At 43.8% G+C, this 16,284-nt stretch overlaps 1 protein-coding gene across 5 annotated transcripts; it reads left to right on the top strand.

Annotated features, from left to right (window-relative positions):
* Positions 1–1,820: 1,820 nt before the first annotated feature.
* Positions 1,821–9,327, top strand: LOC139808013 (WD repeat-containing protein 44). Of its 5 annotated transcripts, none has more exons than XM_071769598.1 (7): positions 2,357–2,529; positions 3,163–3,331; positions 3,648–3,789; positions 3,877–4,283; positions 4,373–4,507; positions 4,703–4,990; positions 5,086–9,327. In XM_071769598.1, the coding sequence occupies exons 1-7, from the start codon at positions 2,402–2,404 to the stop codon at positions 6,817–6,819; spliced, it is 3,003 nt and encodes a 1,000-aa protein (XP_071625699.1). In that variant the 5' UTR covers positions 2,357–2,401; the 3' UTR covers positions 6,820–9,327. The 5 variants fall into 5 exon arrangements, with proteins under 5 accessions (XP_071625698.1, XP_071625701.1, XP_071625699.1 ...); XM_071769599.1 differs by having other exon boundaries at positions 3,648–4,032; positions 4,156–4,283; XM_071769597.1 differs by lacking the exon at positions 2,357–2,529 and adding an exon at positions 1,821–2,163 and having other exon boundaries at positions 3,648–4,283.
* The last annotated feature ends 6,957 nt before the right edge of the window (positions 9,328–16,284 follow it).

The following is a 16,284-nucleotide window of genomic DNA, read 5'->3' as shown; positions in this document are numbered from 1 at the left end:
CGAGCACTTATGGTTTCTGCCCACAGGAGGCGGAAACGCTTGCCGCGCGGCAAGGAGCGATGCGGTAGCCAATCAACGTGTCGCTTTTCCGTAAGAACCAAAAGTTTATTGGCTACCGCGTCGCTTCTTGCCGCGCGGCAAGCGTTTCCGCCTCCTGTGGGCAGAAACCATAAGTGCTCGTCTACAATAGATGTTTTAAGCCCTAAGGGCCAGTTTCACAAGTGTCGGTTAACTTTTAATCTTAGATTAACTTACTCTTCGTCTTTTTCTAAGGGGGACGTTAGAAGGAGACGAAGAGTGAGTTAATCTAAGATTAAAAGTTAACCGACACTTGTGAAATTGAGCTAGGAACTCGAGAACTTCTCTATTTTATAGCCAATCAGTACAATCTGCTGCTACTTTTCACTGCCCATGAAATTTCACCTTAAGTGCCCGTCTACAATAAATGTTTTAAGCCCTAAGCCCTAAGAAATTGACCAATCACAGTCATTATTCTCCTCAAATTAAACTGTAATTGAACAATTTTTTAAGGCTTAGGGCTTAAAACACCTATTGTAGATGGGCACTTAAGCCCGGTGTCCACGATACAAGAACTGTGTCCAAGTTTCGATTTAAGCCAATAAACTTGTAGCTCTTACAGAAAAGTAGCAGTTTCATTGGCTTAAACCGAAACTTGGACACAGTTCTTGCATCGTGGACACCGGGCCTTAGCCTTGTGTCCGCGATACTAGAACTGCGTCCGAGTTTCGGTTTAAGCCAATGAAACTGCTGCTTTTCTGTAAGAGCTGCAAGTTGATTGGCTTAAACCGAAACTCAGACGCAGTTCTAGCATTGTGGACACAAGGCTTTAGGGCTTAAAGCCTCAATCCAGACAAACTTGCATAAGTGCATAACCATATGCATAAAGAAACGGATTGGTCTATTTCCTTATGCACATGCATATGAACCAATCAATTTTCTTATGCTTATGTTTATGCGCTATGCAAGTTTGTCTGGATTGACCTTAAAACACCTATTGTAAATGGGCACTTATGCTAGGTCTACAATGTGAGTCGTAAAGTCGTGAGTCGTAAGAATTGACCAATCACAATCGAATTTGAGGAGAATAATCGACTGTGCGTGGTCAATTCTTACGACTCACGACTTTACGATACGCAGATTGTAGACCTATTATTATGCTGGGTCTACAATGCGAGTCGCAAAGTCGTGAGTCGCAAGAATTGACCACGCACAGTCAAATTTGAGGAGAATAATCGACTGTGCGTGGTCAATTCTTATGACTCACGACTTTACGATACGCAGATTGTAGACCTATTATTAAGATGCCTACTGATAAACGCGGCAAAAGCCGCGCGCGGCACCGCGGTAACCAATCACCATCTGCCTTTCCGTAGTATGTACATTGTATGTACTACTTCGGGAAGTGGAACGGAAAAGCAAGACGGTGATTGGCATTGCCGCGTCCATCAGTAGGCACCTTTATACTATGGTGCTATTCCGAACGCAGCCTTAGGCTGAGTTTCCACTGAGCGCGTCACGCGTCGCGTCGTCACAAGTTAACCAATCAAAACATCCCATTTCATTACATTCTTGTGACGGGATCAAAATGGGATGTTTTGATTGGTTCAACTCGGACGACGCGACGCGTGACGCGCTCAGTGGAAACTCAGCCTTAGTTAACTAAAATGCTATAGTTACGTCACGTACATACACTATAGCATTTTAGTTAACAAGGCTGCGTTCGGATTGTTCGGAATAGCACCTATATAGAACTATAGGGCTTTATTCACTAGCGGTTAGCGGTATTGGCACTCGTGGGCGTTTGCGAGTTGCGAGCGAGCCATCGTAATAACAGAATAACCAGTGATCGCTAACCAGGGTAACCTGATTGAACCCAGGGCCCAGGGTGCTGTGTTGTGTTGGAGCTGTAAGCTGCAAGTCGAAACATGTTTCCGTGCAGTTTACGTTCGCGCGATCGCTCCTATCCAGCTCCGGTCTTTTTCTTCGCGGCTCAGCGACGCGCGTGACGTGCGCCGACGATTCCAATGCGTGCGAGGACGAGGCTGCTTTCGCCTATTATTCTCTGCGGACGACAATGTCGGGTAGCAGCGATTCCGAGGAGTTTTTTGACGCGGAGGACGACTCGTTTCATCGCGCGTCGCGGTACGTGTCGCCTCCGTCTCATCCCCGATCACCGCTGACTCCGCGCTGCGCGGATTATGTCACGACGCGCAAATACTTGAATGACTGACATCTCGCGCGTATTTTCTTACAGATGATTCATCGTATGCATATCCATCATCATACGTTATGATGCGTTGTATGTATGTACGTATGTCTAACCGCGAGACCGTGTTCTTACCCATTCTTACCCCGCGTGCGATTGTTCGAGGATGGAGTCATGTCGACACGACACTCACCTTACGACAGGACTCCGCGAGTGTCGAGTCACGAGTCACGACTCACATCTCACGTCTCACACGACACGAGTACCGTGTCGACGCGATATCATTTTATTTCTACCTTTATGTATGTATACGCTCTCAATGCCGCACGCATTTTCCTCGTATGTGTACGCGGACTTGAGCATTTGCGCGGGTAACGCGGATTTTCTCGAATTGTTGTAACTATCACGCAACACTGTCATCCTCCAAGACATTTAAAGTCGTATAGCACAATCAAAGTCGTGAGTCACGACGCATCTACTTGTAGAAATATATGTTATAAATCGCCAATGTATCGCATTCATTATCCATGTGCCTTTTACTTTATTTCCATGGATTTGTCACACAGCTATGATTAGTACAACCATTTTGCTACATTATATAAAGCTTGCGATTAAACACGCTATGCTCAAGTAATTAAAATATAATAAAAAGATAATTTACAATTAATTATAATAACACGTAAAGGAAAACAGGCTACGTAAGAGCCAATCGCTGTTGACCGTGCGAGAAACATTTATTCTTTAGCAATGCTCATTCTTCTTTATTGTCATTGAATATTAACGTACGTTTCGGTCCTTATTCGGGCCATCTTCAGCATATCTAACATTGTTTAAACCTTGTTAAATGCTGAAGATGGTCCGAATAGGGTGGATGTCCAACAGAGCCTTAACTTTCCAATTTAATTATATTAAATTTTTTCTTTTTTTATTTGTAGAAAAGTTAAACAGCGCGATTCTACCGGTGCCGAAAGTCAGAATGCGAAAGCGCTACAAGTTTGCAAACAGGAGGATGCGTGTGTCTTTGTAAGGCCTGCCGAACCAAAACCGATTATCGAACCGAAGAGCCGCGTGTCTGCAGATTCTGAGCAAAATAAAGAAAAACTTGTGAGTATTTCGTCATAATAGTACTCGCACGTAAATGTTCCACGATTGTATCCATTGTGTACATCACATTGGATTTTCTAGAAAAATTACAAAACAGGAAATATATGTTGCTTATTATTTTTTGATATTGGAATAACCTTTTTTTAAGACATGCATACATTTTTCATATAACCTTGTGATATAAAGTGAAATACATTTTTTAGAGAAAAGGCAAATTTTAATATTATACACACACACACACACACACACACACACACACACACACATACACATATGTATATATATATATATATATATATATATTTTTTTTTTACAGGCCGAGGATGGTAGAGAATCCACCACAGACAAAACTGTAGGCAGAAGAAGATTTCGTGAGCTTCGACAACGCATGCAAACGGAAGATGACGATATTCCAATTAACAGTTCTCCTCCGGATAGTCAGACATCTTCCATCGAGGGTGTTTATCCTACTCCTTCAAAAACGACCCATCCGTTCAGAATTATAGAACATGACACTCTTAGTTTACAAAGTATGACCTCTTTAGGGCGAGTGGGCCGAATTCTGGCGGGAGTCGCAGATAACGCTTCTGGCGTACTTGTATCTGGTATATCCCAGTGCCCTCCTCCTGCCGCCCTTACCCGCGAAGGTCAGATATCCTCCGTTGCTAGTATTCCAAGCAAAGACGAGGACACAACCTCTGGTAAGGTGTCCCAGTCTTCCAGCGTCCTTACGTTATCAGGGGATGTCCTGCAGGAATCCTCTGTTAACGGTAGATCCACGTATGCTCCTCACTCGCAAAGTGATAAGACTGTTATGCTTCAAGAACCCGATGTCATCGCTAGTACAAAGAATAACGGAAAATCAGTGGAAGATGTTGCGATGCCTGGTGTACCCGTTGCTCCACCACGTCGTAAAAAGAAAACAAAGACAAGTACATCGGGTGATCTCGCTGTAAGCGTCATCGCGAACATCTTTTTGTTAACAGTACGTTAACAGTCCACGACGTAGATGTGTAACTTGATCTACGCAATTAATTTCAGCCTTCCGCAGAGGTACTTGTTCCCACGTCGCCGCTTCCAAGTCCAGCGAGTACTATAGAATCAATAACTAAAGAATTCGAGCACTCTCTCGATATTCGATCCGCGACGAAAGGCCAATACGTCGTTAAGCCACAAGTAAATATTCTTTTCGTATTTTTGTTTGCAAATAAAAAAATAATTTTGTTGGATATTTCTCATTAAAAAAAAATTTGCTTGTAATGTCGATTTTTTTTCAGATAGATATACATACTCATATACACATACATATACCCACTTTCCCCCCCCCCCCCCCTACACACACGTATGTATACATATGTATTTTTTTGTTAGGATGAAGATAAATTGAAAGCAGAAGGCCCATCTACCGAGGAATTAGAAAGGGTAGAAAGAATGAAAGCAGAACTGCTTAGTCGATCAAGCGAAAAGTCTAGTAGTCCGTTAGGATCGGCGTCGAGCAACAGTATCGGCCGTTATTCTCTAGGTCCGCATAAGCTCTCGGGCGTGAGTCCACAGGGTTCCAAAGAAAGACGTAAATCTGCCGGTGATCAAGATATGATTAAGCAATTAAATATGTTTGTAAGGACTAGGACGGATTCTGGCAAGCGTCTTACCGATATGGTTTGTCGATCGATTATCCTAAACGCAGATACTTGATTTTCATATTAAGAATATTAATGGAACGATCGTTTTCATGGTGCCATCTGTTGTTGCAGGAAATTCTGGAACAAGTGCCTGTAACGAATTTAGACACAGGGGAACAGGTGCCATTAAGTATAGCGGAAGATAAATTACCGCAGTGTATCAATCCTTTGTCATTACACATTATGAGACTCACTAAATCTAAATACATGAGCACGTCTAGTCTGGAGAAGGAAAAAGAGAGCGATGAGGAAAGCGTAGATAGTAAAATGTCTAGTATACCCCCGGACGAAGATGTATCCGTAGACAGAGTTCGTAAGCGGACGCAGAAGTTGAAACGATTTCTAGGATCGACTGTAAAAAAGACTATGAACAAAGCCAAATCTATCGCGCAAGAAGTGTCGCACGCGAGACATAAAGAAGATGTCATGGACATAGTGGACGAAGTTTATCCCGGTGAACAACAGTACATAAAATTGAAGGCATCGAACAGTCACAAAGGTCCGTACGAGTTCAGTTGTCTGCAGCACGTTCAAGATCTTAGCGGGGAACACGTAGGACCGGTCTGGTGCATGAAGTTTTCAGCCTGCGGCCGACTGTTGGCCACTGCGGGACAAGATCGCGTTCTACGAATCTGGGTTCTGCGTGACGCCTTTACGTATTTTCAGGACATGCGAACCAAGTATAACGCGGAGAAAGTCAGTCCTACTCCTTCACAGGAATCTTTAGTCTCGCAGCAATCCATGGAAGATCCCAACATCGTGGCTAGTGCCTTCAGTGAGATAGAAGGAACGAAAAGTCCGTTCATGCCAAAGCCCTTTTGCACATATACCGGCCATACCTCGGACTTGCTCGACGTCTCGTGGTCCAAGAACTATTTCGTTTTATCCTCGTCGATGGACAAAACTGTACGGCTTTGGCACATATCCCGCAAGGAATGCCTATGTTGCTTTCAACACATCGACTTTGTCACCGCCATAGTATTCCATCCACGAGACGATCGATATTTTCTCTCAGGATCTCTGGACGGCAAATTACGCCTATGGAATATTCCAGATAAAAAGGTCGCGGTATGGAACGAAGTGGACGGACAAACAAAGTTGATTACCGCGGCCAACTTTTGTCAAAATGGGAAATTCGCGGTTGTAGGGTCGTACGATGGTCGTTGCATATTTTACAATACCGATCAATTGAAGTACCATACTCAGATACACGTCCGATCGACAAGGGGGAAAAATTCCACCGGTCGCAAGATCAGTGGAATCGAGCCTATGCCGGGAGAAGACAAAATATTGGTTACATCGAACGACAGTCGCATTCGTCTGTACGATCTGAGAGACTTAAACTTGTCGTGCAAATACAAGGGATATGTCAACGTCAGTAGTCAAATTAAAGCGAGTTTCAGCCCAGACGGGCAATATATAGTTAGCGGTTCTGAAAATCAGTGCATTTATATCTGGAAGACCCATCACGATTATTCCAAATTTTCTAGCGTTCGTAGGGATCGAAATGATTTCTGGGAGGGCATAAAGGCGCATAACGCCGTAGTAACGTGTGCCGTGTTTGCACCGAATCCAGACAGTATTATCAAGCAAATCGAAGCGAGAGAACAATGGGAGAGCAAGGAGGAGAAAGGCGTGGATAGTTGCAACGTAAGTGTCATTCCCGTTGATCCTGTCGTCGAGCAACGCACTAAGGGTTGCGGAGGCCACGTTCTCGTAAGCGCCGATTTCAATGGGTGTATAAAGGTTTTTTTAAACAAGACAAAACCGAAGCACAGTTCCCTACCGGCATCTGCACTTGCATAATGTAACGTAACGTAATGTGTAACGTATGTACGAGCGTATTTTGTTGCGTGAATGCGCGTTCCCTTGCCTCCTTTCGCCGCTTATAGGTTTGTCTCGAACGGTATTTTTTCCTTAACGGTATTTTTATGCCAGGTACACAAGCATTACTTAATCTTTGTGAGTACGCGTGCGCATGTATGCCTGTAAATAGTTTTAAATGATTTATATACATATATATGTATGTATGTATATCAATGACAAAGATTTCTTTCTTAAAATCGTGCACGTTTAAGTTTAAAAACAACTGATATCTGTCAATTCCAACGTAATACGCTCTAATGGGAATACATAATACCGCAGTGTAAATTTCCCTGAAAGTTTTATTGTGTTAGATAAAACAAATTTTGTGTACATACTTGCATATTTTTAACGGATGTCTAAAAAATTTTTTCCATTTTTTGCTTCCTTCGTATCACGACTCGCGACAGTGCTGGTCCACTGTTACCAAGGAAAAAAAAAAGAGATAAAAGTTACTAATATTCCACAAAGAGAGATTTATCAAAATTATATCATAATACGATAGCGATAAGTCGTTAGTGTGTGGACATGCCACAAATTTCGAATTGTTCTTGAACACTGTATGTACGATAAAGGCACAATGAAGACGAGAGCACCTTGGTGAAAACGAAGTATAAAAAGGAAGTACGGATGATGGCAAAATATCCGAGAATAGCTCCTTTCATTCGTTATATATGTCAAAGATCTCTCAGATCTATAAAAGTGACTTGATTATTTATTGGTAGTGAAACAGGTTAAAATAGGGATTGCTAATTTTTACAAACATTGAATCAGATTTTGCAAAATTCTAATGCTTTCTAAATCGTGTTCTTGTCGAGAACACATATAATAGTTGTAAGATAGCGTAACACATCGAAGACAATATCAAAGATGTTTTAAAACTAAAATGTATCATACGTGCGTTGTTTGTTTTTTTTTACGCATTTTAAAGTGTAATAAAACGCCGTATCTTTATCGTGAAATTTTAAATAACGCATACGAGACACGCTACAATTGGACATTGTGCTATATACATATAACATAATACAACGTTAGTTACCGTGATTAAGCGTACATATGTAGTTTATATCTCGTACATTGATACTTTATGTAAAAATTGTCATATGCTCACGGTACTCGCTGATCTAGAGTTTAATATCGTACATAAGATATATTGGATTAATATCGATGCAAATCATGTACTTTCGCGTTCTGCCAATTGTAAGAACGGAAATTATTATTCACATGTATATAGGTCGCGCGCGAAAGGACAGCGTTTGATACTCTTTGTTTGAGATTATATGCACACTTGTTTTTTTTTGCACAACCCCGATAGGAAAAGATTTATAACATTATAGGTGCTTTCCATTTACATCAAAACTCAGATAATTCTCACTTGTGACGTCGTTCTATCTTTTTTTGGGAATTAATGAATAATAAAGACAGAATGACCACAAGTGAGAATTATCTGAGTTTTGATGTAAATGGAAAGCAACTATTATATATATATGACGAAATCTGTATGAACGTGGGAATACTGCAATTATCTCAATATTTGCTACAATATATTAGTAGATAGTTTAGACCTTTGCGCAAATATCGTTGAATATTTGCACAATTTATTTCTAAATAGTATTTCAGCAAAATAGCAGCGTTATGAGGAATTATCTTAGCGGAATATTTGCAAAATTAAATTTGGAAAGAACGTGCGAAATAATTGTGAAATAATTAAAAAATATGTCAGAGTTTTATTATACATAAACTGGTAAATATGTACTCCTGTATTACGTAGCATATTCTCTGTTTGCTGAGTCGCTGATAAATAGCATCTTTTTTGTGATGTTGCTTATTTTAAATATCGAAATAATTGTGCAACATTTTAACTTTCAATTAAATTTCTCAATTTTTGTGCAAATATTTAGAAATTTTATGCCGGCAAGAACGCTGTGTTATAAGGAATCATCTTAGGATAATAATCGCGTGAAATTTCTCTCAATTGAATGATGCAATTATTGTACAATATTTGCACAATTTTTCTATCGGGGTAGTTATATGTAATTTAGAAACATAAGGCTCGTATTCATATATAGTTCGTTCTTAAGTATATATTATTATTCAAGACCGTCTTAAGTGTAATGTCTTCAGATACTAATACGGCTCTGCGATGATTGGTTGATAACGTTTTAAGATTGCACATACTTAAGACGGTTTTAAATATATAAGAACAAACTATACTGGCCATAATCACTCATAAGACGTCGAAATATATGTATATTCGAATCGGATCAAGTTTATAGCCACAATTGTAAAATGATTAACATTTGCAGTGTAATGAGCCAGATATGAGTTTCACAGATAGCGTAAAATACGTTTAAATTGTATCGCGATTACAGTGTGTAAGTATGCAGGGAAGAATTGTAATTATTATTTTGTGTAAACGCAAATTGTAAATATATAATTATAGTGCATCGATATTGTTGTATCAATAATGTGATGATATCCAACGGATCAAATTTGAACAAAAGTTAGAGAAAAATGTCGGTAAGTATTTATAGGCCTAGTTATTTACACCGGCGCCGATTGGTTGTTCTGCAGGCTCGCGGAGAGTTATATTTAATTTAAATTTTAAGCGCCGCGTATCGCGGCGCCGATTGGTTGTTCTGCAGGCCCCTAGGGAGTTAGATCTAATTTAAACTTTAAGCGCCGCGTATCGCGGCGCCGATTGGTTGTTCTGCCTGCAGGTCCCTAGGGAGTTAGATCTAATTTAAACTTTAAGCGCCGCGTATCGCGGCGCCGATTGGTTGTTCCTGCAGGCCCTTGTGAGTTGGACTTAATTTCAATTTTAAGCCGCGCCGCTTATCTCGGCGCCGATTGGTTGTTCCTGCAGGCCCTAGTGAGTTGGACTTAATTTCAATTTTAACCAGCGCCGCTTATCTCGGCCCCGATTGGTTGTTCCTGCAGGCCATTGTGAGTTGGACTTAATTTCAATTTTAACCAGCGCCGCTTATCTCGGCCCCGATTGGTTGTTCCTGTAGGTCATTGTGAGTTGGACTTAATTTCAATTTTAACCAGCGCCGCTTATCTCGGCCCCGATTGGTTGTTCCTGCAGGTCATTGTGAGTTGGACTTAATTTCAATTTTAACCAGCGCCGCTTATCTCGGCCCCGATTGGTTGTTCCTGCAGGTCATTGTGAGTTGGACTTAATTTCAATTTTAACCAGCGCCGTTTATCTCGGCCCCGATTGGTTGTTCCTGCAGGCCCTTGTGAGCTGGACTTAATTTCAATTTTAAGAAGCGCCGATTGGTTGTTCCTGCAGGCCCTTGTGAGTTGGACTTAATTTCAATGTTAAGCAGCGCCGATTGGTTGTTAGTGCAGGCCCTTGTGAGCTGGACTTAATTTCAATTTTAACCAACGCCGTTTATCTCGGCCCCGATTGGTTGTTCCTGCAAGCCCTTGTGAGCTGGACTTAATTTCAATTTTAACCAGCGCCGCTTATCTCGGCCCCGATTGGTTGTTCCTGCAGGCCCTTGTGAGCTGGACTTAATTTCAATTTTAACCAGCGCCGCTTATCTCGGCCCCGATTGGTTGTTCCTGCAGGCCCTTGTGAGCTGGACTTAATTTCAATTTTAACCAGCGCCGCTTATCTCGGCCCCGATTGGTTGTTCCTGCAGGCCCTTGTGAGCTGGACTTAATTTCAATTTTAACCAGCGCCGCTTATCTCGGCCCCGATTGGTTGTTTCTCCAGGCCATTGTGAGTTGGACTTAATTTCAATTTTAACCAGCGCCGCTTATCTCGGCCCCGATTGGTTGTTCCTGCAGGTCATTGTGAGTTGGACTTAATTTCAATTTTAACCAGCGCCGCTTATCTCGGCCCCGATTGGTTGTTCCTGCAGGTCATTGTGAGTTGGACTTAATTTCAATTTTAACCAGCGCCGTTTATCTCGGCCCCGATTGGTTGTTCCTGCAGGCCCTTGTGAGCTGGACTTAATTTCAATTTTAACCAGCGCCGTTTATCTCGGCCCCGATTGGTTGTTCCTGCAGGCCCTTGTGAGCTGGACTTAATTTCAATTTTAAGCAGCGCCGATTGGTTGTTCCTGCAGGCCCTTGTGAGTTGGACTTAATTTCAATGTTAAGCAGCGCCGATTGGTTGTTAGTGCAGGCCCTTGTGAGCTGGACTTAATTTCAATTTTAACCAGCGCCGCTTATCTCGGCCCCGATTGGTTGTTCCTGCAGGCCCTTGTGAGCTGGACTTAATTTCAATTTTAACCAGCGCCGTTTATCTCGGCCCCGATTGGTTGTTCCTGCAGGCCCTTGTGAGCTGGACTTAATTTCAATTTTAACCAGCGCCGTTTATCTCGGCCCCGATTGGTTGTTCCTGCAGGCCCTTGTGAGCTGGACTTAATTTCAATTTTAAGAAGCGCCGATTGGTTGTTCCTGCAGGCCCTTGTGAGTTGGACTTAATTTCAATGTTAAGCAGCGCCGATTGGTTGTTAGTGCAGGCCCTTGTGAGCTGGACTTAATTTCAATTATAAGCAGTGCCGATTGGTTGTTCCTGCAGGCCTTGTGAGCTGGACTTAATTTCAATTTTAAGCAGCGCCGCTTATTGGCCTTGGTTGTTCTGCAGGCCCTTGTGAGCTGGACTTAATTTCAATTTAACCAGCGCCGCTTATCTCGGCCCGATTGGTTGTTTCCGGCAGGCCCTTGTGAGCTGGACTTAATTTCAATTTAAACAGCTTATCTCGCCGATTGGTTGTTCCTGCAGGCTCTGTGAGCTGGACTTAATTTCAATTTTAAGCAGCGCCGTTATCTCGGCCCCGATTGGTTGTTCCTGCAGGCCCTTGTGAGCTGGACTTAATTTCAATCATAAGCAGCGCCGATTGGTTGTTCCTGCAGGCCCTTGTGAGCTGGACTTAATTTCAATTTTAACCAGCGCCGTTATTCGGCCCCGATTGTGTTCCTCAGGCCATTGTGAGCTGGACTTAATTTCAATTTAACCAGCGCCGCTTATCTCGGCCCCGATTGTTGTTCTGCAGGCCTTGTGAGCTGGACTTAATTTCAATTTAACCATTATCCGCCCGATTGGTTGTTCCTTCCAGGCCATTGTGAGTTGGACTTAATTTCAATTTTAACCAGCGCCGCTTATCTCGGCCCGATTGGTTGTTCCTTCAGGCCCTTGTGAGTGGACTTAATTTCAATTTTAACCAACGCCGCTTATCTCGGCCCCGATTGGTTGTTTCCTCCAGGCCATTGTGAGTTGGACTTAATTTCAATTTTAACCAGCGCCGCTTATCTCGGCCCCGATTGGTTGTTCCTGCAGGTCATTGTGAGTTGGACTTAATTTCAATTTTAACCAGCGCCGCTTATCTCGGCCCCGATTGGTTGTTCCTGCAGGTCATTGTGAGTTGGACTTAATTTCAATTTTAACCAGCGCCGTTTATTCGGCCCCGATTGGTTGTTCCTGCAGCCCTTGTGAGCTGGACTTAATTTCAATTTTAACCAGCGCCGTTTATCTCGGCCCGATTGGTTGTTCCTGCAGGCCCTTGTGAGCTGGACTTAATTTCAATGTTAAGCAGCGCCGATTGGTTGTTCCTGCAGGCCCTTGTGAGCTGGACTTAATTTCAATCATAAGCAGCGCCGATTGGTTGTTCCTGCAGGCCTTGTGAGCTGGACTTAATTTCAATTTTAACCAGCGCCGTTATCTCGGCCCGATTGGTTGTTCCTGCAGGCCCTTGTGAGTGGACTTAATTTCAATTTTAACCAGCGCCGTTTATCTCGGCCCCGATTGGTTGTTCCTGCAGGCCCTTGTGAGTGGACTTAATTTCAATGTTAAGCGCCGATTGGTTGTTAGTGCAGGCCCTTGTGAGCTGGACTTAATTTCAATCATAAGCAGCGCCGATTGGTTGTTCCTGCAGGCCCTTGTGAGTGGACTTAATTTCAATCATAAGCAGCGCCGATTGGTTGTTCCTGCAGGCTCTTGTGAGCTGGACTTAATTTCAATTTTAACCAACGCCGCTTATCTCGGCCCGATTGGTTGTTCCTGCAGGCCTTGTGAGCTGGACTTAATTTCAATTTTAACCAGCGCCGTTTATCTCGGCCCCGATTGGTTGTTTCTGCAGGCCATTGTGAGTTGGACTTAATTTCAATTTTAACCAGCGCCGCTTATCTCGGCCCCGATTGGTTGTTCCTGCAAGCCATTGTGAGTTGGATTAATTTCAATTTTAACCAGCGCCGTTTATCTCGGCCCCGATTGGTTGTTCCTGCAGGCCCTTGTGAGCTGGACTTAATTTCAATTTTAAGCAGCGCCGATTGGTTGTTCCTGCAGGCCCTTGTGAGTTGGACTTAATTTCAATGTTAAGCAGCGCCGTTATCCGGCCCGTTAGTTCCTGCAGGCCCTTGTGAGCTGGACTTAATTTCAATCATAAGCAGCGCCGATTGGTTGTTCCTGCAGGCCCTTGTGAGTGGACTTAATTTCAATCATAAGCAGCGCAGATTGGTTGTTCTGCAGGCTCTTGTGAGCTGGACTTAATTTCAATTTTAACCAGCGCCGCTGGCCCGATTGGTTGTTCCTGCAGGTCATTGTGAGCTGGACTTAATTTCAAACCATAAGCGCCGTTTATCGCCCCGATTGGTTGTTCTGCAGGCCCTTGTGAGCTGGACTTAATTTCAATTTTAAGAAGCGCCGATTGGTTGTTCCGGCAGGCCCTTGTGAGTTAGGACTTAATTTCATGTTAAGCAGCGCCGATTGGTTGTTAGTGCAGGCCCTTGTGAGCTGGACTTAATTTCAATCATAAGCAGCGCCGATTGGTTGTTCCTGCAGGCCCTTGTGAGCTGGACTTAATTTCAATCATAAGCAGCGCCGATTGGTTGTTCCTGCAGGCTCTTGTGAGCTGGACTTAATTTCAATTTTAACCAGCGCCGCTTATCTCGGCTTCGATTGGTTGTTCCTGCAGGCCCTGGTGAGCTGGACTTAATTTCAATTTTAACCAGCGCCGCTTATCTCGGCCCCGATTGGTTGTTTCTCCAGGCCATTGTGAGTTGGACTTTTTTCAATTTTAACCAGCGCCGCTTATCTCGGCCCCGATTGGTTGTTCCTGCAGGCCATTGTGAGTTGGACTTAATTTCAAATTTAACCAGCGCCGTTATCTCGGCCCCGATTGGTTGTTCCTGCTAGACCATTGTGAGTTGGACTTAATTTCAATTTTAACCAGCGCCGCTTATCTCGGCCCCGATTGGTTGTTCCTGCAAACCCTTGTGAGCTGGACTTAATTTCAATTTTAACCAGCGCCGCTTATCTCGGCCCCGATTGGTTGTTCCTGCAGGCCCTTGTGAGCTGGACTTAATTTCAATTTTAAGAAGCGCCGATTGGTTGTTCCTGCAGGCCCTGGTGAGCTGGACTTAATTTCAATTTAACCAGCGCCGCTTATCTCGGCCCCGATTGGTTGTTTCTCCAGGCCCTTGTGAGCTGGACTTAATTTCAATTTAACCAGCGCCGTTTATCTCGGCCCCGATTGGTTGTTCCTGCAGGTCATTGTGAGTTGGACTTAATTTCAATTTTAACCAGCGCCGATTTATCTCGGTCCCTAAGCAGGCCGATTGTGAGCGGTGGTGGACTTAATTTCAATCATAAGCAGCGCCGATTGGTGTTCCTGCAGCCTGGTGGACTTAATTTCAATCATAAGCAGCGCTGATTGCAGGCCGATTGGTTGTTCCTGCAGGCCCTTGTGAGTGGACTTAATTTCAATTTTAAAGAAGCGCCGTGGGCCGCTATGGCCCGTGGGTTGTTCCTGCAGGCCATTGTGAGCTGGACTTATTTCAATTTTAACCAGCGCCGCTTATCTCGGCCCGATTGTTGTTCCTGAAGGCCATGTGAGTGGGACTTAATTTCAATTTTAACCAGCGCCGCTTTATCTCGGCCCCCCCCGATTGGGTTTGTTCCTGCAGGCCATTGTGAGTTGGACTAATTTCAATTTTAACCAGCGCCGCTTATTTTCTCGGCCCCGATTGGTTGTTTCCTGCACTGCCCTTGTGAGTCTGGACTTAATTTCAATTTTAAATACCAGCGCCGCTTATCTGCAGGCCCTGAGTTGGTTACTTCAAGGTAAGCATCGCCGTGAGTTGGACTTGTGATTGTGACAATTTTAACCATTGCGCCGCTTATCTCGGCACCGATTGGTTGTTCCTGCAGGCATTGTGAGCTGGACTTATTTCAATTTTAACCAGCGGCCGGCTTATCTCGGCACCGATTGGTTGTTCCTGCCATGGCCGACCTTGGGAGCATGGACTATAATTCAATTTTAACAAGCGCCCGCTTATCTCGGCCCCGATTGGGTTGTTTCTCTCCATGCATGTAGCCTATTTCAATTTAAGTGAGTTGGAGTGACTTAATTTCAATGTTAAGCAGCGCCGATTGGTTGTTAGTGCAGGCCCTTGTGAGCTGGACTTAATTTCAATCATAAGCAGCGCCGATTGGTTGTTCCTGCAGGCCCTTGTGAGCTGGACTTAATTTCAATCATAAGCAGCGCCGATTGGTTGTTCCTGCAGGCTCTTGTGAGCTGGACTTAATTTCAATTTTAACCAGCGCCGCTTATCTCGGCCTCGATTGGTTGTTCCTGCAGGCCCTTGTGAGCTGGACTTAATTTCAATTTTAACCAGCGCCGCTTATCTCGGCCCCGATTGGTTGTTCCTGCAGGCCATTGTGAGTTGGACTTAATTTCAATTTTAACCAGCGCCGCTTATCTCGGCCCCGATTGGTTGTTCCTGCAGGTCATTGTGAGTTGGACTTAATTTCAATTTTAACCAGCGCCGTTTATCTCGGCCCCGATTGGTTGTTCCTGCAGGCCCTTGTGAGCTGGACTTAATTTCAATTTTAAGAAGCGCCGATTGGTTGTTCCTGCAGGCCCTTGTGAGTTGGACTTAATTTCAATGTTAAGCAGCGCCGATTGGTTGTTAGTGCAGGCCCTTGTGAGCTGGACTTAATTTCAATCATAAGCAGCGCCGATTGGTTGTTCCTGCAGGCCCTTGTGAGCTGGACTTAATTTCAATCATAAGCAGCGCCGATTGGTTGTTCCTGCAGGCTCTTGTGAGCTGGACTTAATTTCAATTTTAACCAGCGCCGCTTATCTCGGCCTCGATTGGTTGTTCCTGCAGGCCCTTGTGAGCTGGAAACTTAATTTCAATTTACCAGCGCCGCTTATCTCGGCCCCGATTGGTTGTTCCTCAAGGCCATTGTGAGTTGGACTTAATTTCAATTTTAACCAGCGCCGCTTATCTCGGCCCCGATTGGTTGTTCCTGCAGGTTCATTGTGAGTTGGACTTAATTTGCAATTTTAACCAGCGCCGTTTATCTCGGCCCCGATGGTTGTTCATGCAGGTCTTGTGAGTTGGACTTAATTTCAATTTTAACCAGCGCCGTTTATCTCGGCCCTGATT

Source organism: Temnothorax longispinosus, chromosome 2 (assembly GCF_030848805.1).
Source record: "Temnothorax longispinosus isolate EJ_2023e chromosome 2, Tlon_JGU_v1, whole genome shotgun sequence".
Lineage (NCBI taxonomy): Eukaryota > Metazoa > Arthropoda > Insecta > Hymenoptera > Formicidae > Temnothorax > Temnothorax longispinosus.
The sequence above is the reverse complement of the archived record's forward strand: the minus strand, read 5'-3'. Positions and strand labels throughout refer to the sequence as shown.